This window comes from Pogoniulus pusillus, chromosome 12 (genome assembly GCF_015220805.1).
Source record: "Pogoniulus pusillus isolate bPogPus1 chromosome 12, bPogPus1.pri, whole genome shotgun sequence".
Lineage (NCBI taxonomy): Eukaryota > Metazoa > Chordata > Aves > Piciformes > Lybiidae > Pogoniulus > Pogoniulus pusillus.
Window position 1 is genome coordinate 21377660 of NC_087275.1, and position 10970 is coordinate 21388629.

Here is a 10970-nt window from a genome sequence, read left to right on the forward strand (position 1 = left end):
GGCATTCACTGTAAAAGGGGAGGGGGTAACAGCACAGAGGGAACTCGGGCTATTGTAGCATTCAATTAGTGCTTACACAGTGCCTTGAATAACTCACATGAAGAGCTGACATTATTATTATTGTTATTATTAAGCTAACAGTATATTCTCCACGGAGGTCGTGGTAAGAAGGTGACGCACAAACAGCACATACAGTAGCAACTGCATGTGAACAGCGCCCCAGGAGTTATAGAGGAAAAAATTACCTTAATAATGGCTCCTCTGCTGTGGTGGGATTTTCCTTTAATTATAGTTGCTGTTTTCGTTTGAAATTGATTAAGTGGTTTGGGATGGCAAAGAGTACTGGTCTTTTCAGAAAGAACACGGAAGATTGCCAGCTTCAGCTAGAAGCATTGGATTTGTACTTCTTTTTAAAGAACTGAGAATTTCTTTTTGTTCACAACAATGGGGCTAGATTTGGTGCTCTCCCTAACATCTTACAATGCTTCCATCCTAAGGAGAAGCAGACACACCTGTGATGTGGAACCGCCTGGAGAGTATAAGACCACCCCAGAGGGCTACACTGAGGAGAACTCACAATCTTGATTTTCATTACCTGCATTAGATGGATAAGGCAAGAACTGGCAAGTGTTGTTAGCTACAGAAGGTACTCGGAACTGCAGTCTCTAGTCCAGAGGGTGGGTTACATACAGTTTCTGCATTGGAGAAGGGAATACATAATTTTTAAGATACATAACACTATTGCATGATTTTACTGAGAGCTAAAGACTTCCTGCATCTATTACTTTGAACAATCTTTTGGTATTTCTGTTCTGTTTTCATACATATGGGTCACAGCAGCTTTCAGCAATACTGCTCAGAAATAGCCCTTGCACAGCTTTGGCAGTGTCATAACTGCATCGATTTTCTACCACATTCCCTATGAACTGCTACTGTCAAGGCATTTTGAACCTCTTATGCAATGACTTTTTATCATCGCACAGGTGCTTCTGTTGGGAAGGTTGGTGCTTTTGCAATTTCTGCTTCAACACTTTTGCTGCCCTCTGGTGTTTTGGATATCCTGAAGGAGGAACCACCTCAGAGAAACATCCACGGTCAGGAGAGATGTAATTACAGGACCAGCATGCATGTAATGAGGGTAGAAAAACAAGAACCGCGGAGAGGCACTTTCCAAAGTATCTCCACAAGGATGTTCCTTTGATTTCCCTAGAAAGAGGGAGAAGCTGGGAGGACAGCACTGCTAAGTTTTTCCATTGCAGCAGTCTTGTACTCCCTCCCTAAGGGTGGCACGGTCTACAGATGGGAATATGCATGAAGACTGATGCTTTCCAGAACTCATGTTGAAGATATTTCCAGCAATTCAACCTTCAGTCATTTCACTCAGCATTTTCTATCAGTCTGAAAACAAACTGAAAACAATAGCAACTTTCTTCACTTGTTGAAAAGAAAACAAAGCTGCAAAACAGAAGCATTCCTTTCTACCCATTTTGCCTTCCACAGTTGAAGTCAGCCTGGTTTGCTGTGGCAGGTTTGCTGGGGCACTACTTGCAGTATGGATGTAGTTTAATTTTCATTTCCCCTTCCCCCCAAAAACATCAGTGTGATTATTTTGAAAATCAGATTTGTTGGGCTGTTTTCAGCATCTCATAATTTACATGGTTTAATTGATTAAAACCATCCTGAAGTCAATGGAGATGTTCCTGGTCACACCAAGGAACTCTGGTCAGGCTGGCCTAGAAAAAAACAAACTGGAAGGTGTCCCATTCCAAATCATATAGTGACCTTTCAAGTAGAGATGAGGAGGTAATGAATTCAAATACTTGCAAGCTTATTTTAAAGACAGAGGCATTATCTTGGGGAAAATGGTGCATGGCTCTTTCTATTATGATTTCAAAGTGTCTTTGTATTTGAAAAAATCTGGGCTGCTGCTGCAATTTTGGCAAAAGTACTTTAAAGCTAGCACATCCTTATTGGGGCATCACACTGGAATCCAGAAATAAAATTCAAACCACTGGAATGTCTTTGGTCATAATTATTGCATCAGACTTACATAATTACGATCACAACAATGATCTTTTGTCATTAGTGTTTGCAGCATTTCATAATGAATGAGGTGATGACATTTCCCTAACACAATGCATTGAGCTTGTCTTGTGGAACGATGGTGCGTAAAGCTTCTCTTCAGCATTCATCTTTATGTAGGACTATAAAACAGCTTTTTTCAAAGGTCATCACCAGGCATGCTAGTGTTCTTTACTTTCCCAAATAGAATGTGCTACAGAATCTACTGTTAATATCAAGGCTATGACTGGTTTTGTTTGTATTAAGGGAAGTACAAACACAGGACAAACAAGGTGGTCTGTGCCCTTGAGAGTGCCTTTCTTTTATTGTAATCATTTCCCTTCCGTGTTTGTCACTCTTACAGAGCTCCACTGTACTGGGCCATGTGAACCTGACTGACGACTGGTAACAAACATATGAAAAGATCATGTGAAAAGAGAAGTGGGCCAGGTTATTTCCATTGCCCAGGATAAATAAAATGCAGAAGCTTTAAAAAAAAAGACAACACTGAATAACAGCTTTGGAATTAGGGGGTTTTCCAGTTGGTGAAGTTTAATCACTAAAGGTGGTGATGATAATAAAAGCTAATACACACCTGTAATCTTAACTGTGCCCATTGAAACTTTTCTGAAAGCGATTTTATAGTATGTGGGCTGATTTTCACAAAGACTGAGCATCCACAGTTTCTGCTGATTTTAATGAAAGCTGCAATTGCTCAACATAGAATCACAGAATGGTTTCAGTTGGAAGGGACCTCAAAGATCATCTAGTTCCAAGCCCCTTCCAGAGAAGGAGCATGCGCAACCTCCCTGGGCAACCTAATGCAGCGTTTCACCACCCTCATTGTAAATAACTTCTTCCTAACATCTAGTTTATATCTCCTCTCTGCCAGTTTAAACCCATTACCCCTCATCCTCTCATTACAAGACCTTGTAAATAGTCTCACCCCAGCCTTCCTGAAGGCCCCCTTCAGATAATGGAAGGCTACTATAATGTCTCCTCGAAGACTTCTTCAAGCTGAAGAGCCCCAACTCTTGTAGCCTGTCCTCATAGAAGAGGTGCTCCCACCCTCTGAACATCTAAAACATCCATTTGCAAGGTGTCCTGAGAGGTAAAGCATGTATTTGACCAAAGGCTTTGACTAAAGAGGGCTCCAGTGGGGCTGAGTGCATCTCTGTGAAGCTACTTTTAGCATCAGAATTAGTCAGATTAGGCACCTTACTGAGGCAAAATCACACGGAGTTCAGATACATATAGACCAATAATTCCCACCAAGAGTGTTGGATCTTCATAGATAAAATGGACAAAAGATAAAGAAAAGATGTAATTTCTCCCACTTTCTATACCTACTTTACTGCTGAGAGGGCAAAACGTCTGGAAGAATAAGTCCCTTTGCCCATAGTAGTGATGTAGCAATCCGTGGCAGGGCTGTGAAATACCCTTCTGTGTCCTGAGCTCAGGCAAAGTGCTCTAACTGCAAGGCCATCCTTCATGCTGCAATTATGTAGCTGGTATAAATAAAGCTACATACATACCAGACTGAGTACTGTTTGTACAACAGGCAGCTTTCATATGTGATTTTTCACATCAGGCTGGACTTTGTGGAAGATTAATACTTGTAATTTACTGTTCACCCCCCAGTTCCAGATAGAGCGTGCACAGGTTAAACAGCGCCAGCCTGCTTTCTAGTACCCCCAGGGCTTTGTGACTCTTTGCCAGCAGTTGCTGTTGAGAGTATGTATTGCTTCTCACTGCTCCCTGAAACATCTACACACTGTATTAGCTTACGTATTTTGTTTTTTGGGGATCTTTAGCTACACACGAAAGGGAAGTTTAGCAGTGTAAGTTCAGTCAGAAGTTGCCAGCTCCAAAGGGAAAAATAAATGGTAAGTATATTTCAGATGTGAGAGCAGAGGTGAGGGGAAGATGTGTCCTAAATTCATTTGACAGAGGGCTTCTTTCCTGTGAAATTATCCTTTCTCTTCAGTGGCCCAGCATACTCCCTGCTCACTGCTGTCTCCATAGCTGTAATTTGAAGTTAGCAATCCTGCTAGGGTCCCTGAAAGAGCTGGAGGCTGAGATGGAGGCAAAGGGTCTGAGATGGAAGAGGCTATGGACAGGATGAAATGGAAACATCAAGGAGGCAGCAGTAGGGAAGGAGTGATAGAAACTCCTTCCAATGGTGAGGGAAAGAATCTCAATGGCACTGATGCAGGAAGGTTAGTTGTGTGAAAAAGCTGTGCTGGGGTAGGGATGACCTGTAGAGGCTGCCCTGCATGGGTTGCAAGCTGTCAAAAAGAGACGGGACACTTGGTCACCCCATTGCCCATGTGTGGCCATTTGAGCTAGATTTCTAGCTCAGACTTAAAAAAATTAGGAACAAAGAAACTTAAACACTGATTGTAAAGTGAAAAAGTATTGGAGTCTCTGAGTGAAGAAGTGAACATTCCAGGGATAGGCCATAAAATGACAACAACAGATAAGTTAATATAATTTAATTGGAGCATCAAAAACTTTATGTCTGGAAGCACAGCCTGTATCTGCCTCTTTGCTGCTTCTGCTGCTTTTGCTGCACCTGCTGCTGTCTTCCCCCACTTCTGTTTTACCTGCTGCTTTGCTGCTTCACCACCGCTTGTCCCCAACCTCATCTTCTCTAAGGCCACTATATTCTGTAATAGTTTCATTCTGTTTATACTGATATATTCAGTTTAACTGCAGAAATATAATTTCATTTTTCTGACTGTAGTGAATTTACTCTCTCTGGGGCATGTTTATAGTAAATTATTGGAGGAGGGATCCACTCTAACCCTTCACACCATGTCTAGTGGCTTCACAGTCCCAGGCACCCCCAACCTGAGAACTCTTGATGGAGATTCCACATTCAAGCTCTAATAAGACAAAACTTAAACATTAACTTTCTTGTGCCCCTTTGCCTTTACCCTTACCTTGCTTGGGATCTTTCTCTTCTTTCTCCTTGGGATCCCTACAAAAAGGCTGGCGTAATTCTGCCAGCTTGGTTGAAATGGTGGGAAGCCATTCTGGGCCCCTCATTATAAGAAAGATATTAATGTGCTAGAGCATGTCCAAAGAAGGGCAATGAGGCTTGTGAAGGGCCTGGAACACATGGCCTGTGAGGAGCATCTGAGGGAGCTGAGGTTGCTCAGTCCAGTGAAGAGGAGGCTGAGGGAAGACCTCATTGCCCTCTACAACTACCTGCAGGGAAGTTGGAGTGAGGAAGGGACAGCCTCTTGTCCTTGATGTCAAGCAACAGGACTGGAGGAGGTGGTTACAAGCTGTGTCAGGGTTAAGTTTAGGCTGGATATTAGGTAATGCTTCTTCACTGAAAGGGTTCCCAAACATTGGAATGGTCTGCCCAGGGCAATGGTGGAGTCACCATCCTTGGGGGTGCTCAAGCACAGTGTGGAGCTGGAACTTAAGGACATGGTTTACTGATGACCCTTCAGTCATGAGTTGAAGGTTGGACTGGATGATCTTCGCAGTCTCTTCCAACCAAATAGATTCTGTGAAACCATCTCTCATTCAACAAATGTGGGAAATTTTCCTGTGGGCAGACCAGAAAGAAGACTGAAGGCTGTTGCCCTTGGCTTTACAGCTTCTGGGATTATCATGTGGTGTGCCCACCTCAGCAAGACCTGCCACTTATTCTCCAGACAGTGCAGATGCTCTCACTGGGGACTGGCTGTCTCTGCCCCCATGCCATGCTGTGAGGGCAGGAAGGTAATTCAGCCTTGTTCCCTTTGCCCTGACCTTCACCAACATCCTATTGCTTTTCACAGGAGCACTCTAGGATGCCCTGGTGGCGCAGCTGTGGGTGACATGGACGTGTGCCCAACAGGAAGTAGCCTGAGACAATGGAATTCACTGCACACGTATGTTCTTTGTTGGTGGCTGTGCTGGAAACAGTGACCCGAATGTGGCCGTTTTGATGTCCCTTTACTCCAGCCTCCCCTCACTTGTTCAGTGATTCATACAGAAAGCTACACATCCTTCCCCAGGGACAGAACGAATAAGGGTCCCACTCACCTCTCACCTATACTAATAAGCATTTGAGATCCACCATGTTCTTCTTGCATTCTGGAGTGGAAAGGCTGTCCCCTTACCGGTGTCCCAAGTCATTGCTTCATCTGTTTGTGCCTGCTTGTGCCTCTGCCAGGCAAGGGGGTGTGCATGGCTCCTTTGAGGAGGGTATTAATGGCATTTGTCTACTGCATGCCGAAATATCGGTAGCTTTTCCCCTCCCCCCTTCCTCTGTCTACTCTGCTTGCTCTGAAATAAAACAAACAAAATAAGTTGTGTTCACAGCACAGTGCCGGTGGTACAGTTATTCCACAGGGAAAACCTGATATATCCACCTATTGTCTGAGCCACTACTAAGAAACCTTAGTGAATGAGCAAGTTACGAAAACAGGTATCCTTCCTTAGAGATTAATGTGATCCTTGCGTCTGATGTTTCCTGCCATGCAGCACAGATTGTTTGTGCTGATGGACAAGTGAGAAATATGGCTTTCCAGAGCAGGGAAGGACTGTTGCAACACACCTTTATTGTCCTCCTCTGGAACAGCATATTAAATTTGTTTTCCATCCATCCCTGTAAATACATTTCCTATAATTGCTACTATGTCAGATGCGCTGTAATCCATCCTCTCCTACGTCAGCTGCATTGTTGTACCCCCCTGCTTCAGTGTCAGGAAAACTGTAATCCTCCTCTTACGTTACAGAGAGGCTGCAGCTCTGACATTTCCAATTGCATTCAGCCAGAGTCAGGCAGAGCAGGGACAGAGAACAAAATACCAGTTTCTGGACCATGAATGTAATGAGTTCCCTGTCCTTTTGAGCGTGCATGTGGGTGTTTGAAAGTGAGGTCAAGTACATTTTGCACACTTGAGAGCTGGCTTTCTCCAGCCACAGACCAGACAAAGGCTGCTACTGGTGCCGAAGGTGAGGAGCTCAGCAGAAATTCTGCATGGTGTCAAGTCAGGCGTCATGCATTCTTATGCACTGGTTCTGCACACAGGCTGTGATGAAGGGCAAGACAATAAATAACGTTTCAGAGAACAATGGGTTAGTGAAATTCTTGCTTCATACACCCTAACTGATGAAATGAGTCCAAGGAAGAAGGAGTGGGGGAGGTGGGCTGGCTTGCAGTTTGTGAGTGGGACACCAAGACAATCTATTTTCAAATACGTATGCGCATGTTACACTTCAGCCCAGGAGCTGAACAATAACACACACAAGGCAAATTTCTTACGTGCAATTCTTGGCACAAGCCAGCTCTGAGTTTCCAGAGAAGCAGAGTACAGGGCATATGGCAGCTAAATATATGCAGTCATGGATCACAAGAAACATGGAAGAACTTCTTGGATGGTGTTGTTTGTTAACATTCTGAAAATATCTTTCACAAGATACTGACAAGACAACTCAAAACCAGATGGCTCTCCAGTGATTGTTTCAAAAAAGCTTTGACTTTGGGGTGGAGTAAGCAGTTTGTGCTCCTGGAGAAGATGGATTGCGACTCTTCAAATAGGAAACCAGATGTTCCTACTTCAGCTAGAACTACTCCTCTTGTAACACAGCTGATATAACCAGAGAGCATACAGCTTTGTCCTTATATTCAGCAGGATGTGCTATCTTCAGAGTCTTCATTCTGCATGTTCTAGGGCAGGTTTTGAGTTGGCATAGGCTGTTTCCATTTTCTTGATAGCCATTGCCTCTCAGAAGATCAGTGAAAGAGCTTTTTTTATCTTGCTCAGTTTGTGCTTTTGTGTTTGGCAGATGGTTTCCCCAGTCTTGTAGTACAGACCGGGAGAAAAACCCTCACAATTAGATCTGACACTAATCATGATAGACTGGTGTCTTGGATGCCTTTTTAGAAGGTATTATGATGATGTGAGTATGGCAGCATCAGGTTCCATAGGTTTTTCTTCTAAAGAATAATGCTGCTAGATACATAAAACATAGAGTCAGATTAGGAAGAGACCTAGTTACACGACAATCCTCACTGCAAGCAGGGTGAGAAATTTGTGAACTGAACTCATCTGAAACTTCTGGTTGCCTACATGCCTACACAGGAGCTGAACTCTGTGATGTGGATTCCTCCAGCCAGCAGGATCCTACTTTGGTAAGTCACTCATGTCAGCAGGGCTTTTTGAGCTGAAAGCCTTCTGTCATTCATAATAGAGGGAGGACAAACATGAAGAAGAGCTAAATGAGCATTGATATGCACTGTGTTCCAGTGCAAAACCCATTCTGGCAAGTCTGTGTGTGAACATGTGTGTGCACTACCTGTATCTGCAGCTGGCACATCCTGTCCAGGGTAATGATGTGGGATTGTTAGAACTGGCAGTAGAAGAATGTATATAGCTGGGAAGGCCTCCAGAGGCATCTTTTTCCTTAACTTCATGTCAGTAAAAGCCAAACTTTTGCACACAGACTCTTGTTAATAAGAGATACTGGATAAGAAATCAATGTTTCATGTTCATACCTTTTGACAGCATGGAACTATTATGGTGGTTTGTAATATCAAATGCATTCTAACCTGGGATTCAAGGCTTTAACCTCCTCACCATATTGGTAAATAGTTCCCTCAGTCAAAAAGTAAATGTCTCACCCTCGGAATCAGAATGATAAGCCACAAAGAAATATGTGTCTTCTCTGTCAGTGCTAGTAGGTATTTCTGATGCTTCTGGGTAAATAGAATAAGCTACCTTACAGAGTGGGCATAAACACAAGCTTGCAATGTAGTATGGACAAAGTATGAGATGAAGCAATGCTCATCAGCACGAGTAGGATGGAGCTGTGGTAGAACATCTATTACCACATCTTCACAAGCAAAAAGGTATGGAAGAGCCTACAGCAGCCTTCACTGTTTTCAGAATCTCTTTATTGCTGTTTTTTCCTAAAGAGAGGCTTGTGATTTAACACAGCAGCCACATGAGCTGTGAGACAGAATGCACTCACAAAACAAGGTTTCTGAAAAGGCAGTAGTGGTTTGAGAATCAAGGGTTAGAAACAAATGTGAAGACCAAACTCACAGAATGAGCCGTGAGTAGTAAAGGCGCGAGTGGCAGTAGTGGGTTACTGAGTGCTGGGTACTGAAGCTATTCATTGAGGAATTCCCAGTGGTAACAAACTCCCAGGACTCTGCATCCAGTTTCGCAATCAGAAAGACAGTTGCTCTTGAACACATTGTTAATGGCAAACTGTTTCCCTGGCATGAGAAGAGAGCAGACTGGCCATATGTAACTTCTCATCCCTGAAGAGGCTGAGGATTCTGACTTCTGACTGCATTTTAAAGAAAACCTGGGAATGCCTGAAGGTGAACTGAAGGAAGTTACCACTGAAGCCTGGATGGTGGAAATGTAATGACAGGAAACAGCAATACTGTATTGGCACTACAGATTGTGGGGTGTCACAGGCCCCAGAGCAGAAAAAAAACATGCAAAAACTTTCTCTCTGCCATCAGAGAGCTAGCTAGTGAGGGCTGCTATTTGCAGTGATGAAGATGCACCTTTTCCTCACAAGGAACTGACACATTCACAAAACCTCTGAACACAGAGAACTCAGTAGGACAGACTACTCCATCTGGAAGCACCACCCTGAATCACAAGCAGCTCTCCTCACCCAGGACTTTGCTCTGAGGCATATAACATGTGAGTAACATCAGTGTGCAGCCATCTGGAGGAGGAACCCCCACTAAATCATCTTGCTGTTGCCTATGGAGTCCATGTGCCCAACACCTGGTGTTACCTACCCCTAGCAGACTGCTGCAGCGTAGAAGGGAGGGTGAACCACAAGACAGGTGCAGACACACTATCTACAAAGGATTTCCATGGTTTGGTTGTTCACATTTCCATTTGGAATGAGCACTCAGAGGATACATCCTTGCCAGCTGTCCTGGTGTATCATCATATTCTGACAGAGGGACCAGCAGTTCTGCAGTGCCCTGGCAAATGTCACTGGAAAGGACAAGGTGGCTTTGCAGCAAGATCACTCTTGTAGGCTACTGGCCTTTACAGGCTCATTGGTAATTTTTTTATACAAAAAGGAATTAGTGGACACAGTGAAAAACACAGTGAGTCATAAACTAGTCATCCTAACAAACCCAAGGCAGAAAAGGCTGGGTCCCAGCCTGGAGTAATGGCCATAGCTTTTTGTCACTGAAGTAGCATGAGAAAGCTGGAGACTCGTGCCAGATATGCAGTGAGAAGTCCGCTGGAGCAGGGAACAGCTGAGCTCTCCTGGGCAGGAAGGACAAAGCCAAACTGTGCCCTGCTCCTGAAGATGTAGGTATCAGCCACACACCCACCAGACTGGAAAGTGGAAGGAGGGACAGGCTCAGACACACAAGGATGTTTTGCTGTTCTGCCTCCTGAGCACTGGTCTGCCCCCCTCCAGCATCTGATTTACAAGGTGATGAGCTTCTCCTGGCAGCAGCATCTGATGCTCAGCATGGGTAGTGAACTTCCCTTGGCCTGTATCTGTTGCAGCCTGTGCCTGTTACCTGACCAGGTAAGAAATGACATGTGCATCTTCCATACCCCACGGGCAGAGGGAAGCCATCCCCAGAGTCAGGATCACTCTAGGCCTCTTTGGCAGCCACAACTTTAAAGGAAATGTGAGGAGATCCTCCCTGTGTTTCTGTGACCTACAGTCTACAGGAAAGGCAGGAGATCCTATGTTTGTTTTTCAGAGTGATTCCTTCGTTCTTCCCTCACCTAGGAGCTCAGCTGGTAGGACAGCAAGGAGATCAAGTGCCCATGCAAATAGCAAAGAGCAAGTGAGCCACCTGCACCAGGATGTTTTGTTTGGCTATGACCTTGACAGCCATAGCTGGTCCACTGGCCACAGACCATGCTGTAAGCACTGCACCGATGCAGTACTAGTGTAAA

At 44.3% G+C, this 10970-nt stretch overlaps 1 protein-coding gene across 1 annotated transcript in view; it reads right to left on the bottom strand.

The window, feature by feature from the left end:
* Positions 1–819: 819 nt before the first annotated feature.
* The window catches only part of HSF2BP (heat shock transcription factor 2 binding protein), a 124389-nt gene continuing 114238 nt past the window's right edge, over positions 820–10970 (bottom strand). Inside the window, exon 8 of the mRNA XM_064152618.1 lies at positions 820–1409. Coding sequence (XP_064008688.1) covers positions 1381–1409 — 29 coding nt within the window. The 3' untranslated portion in view covers positions 820–1380. The remainder of the gene's footprint in view (positions 1410–10970) is intronic.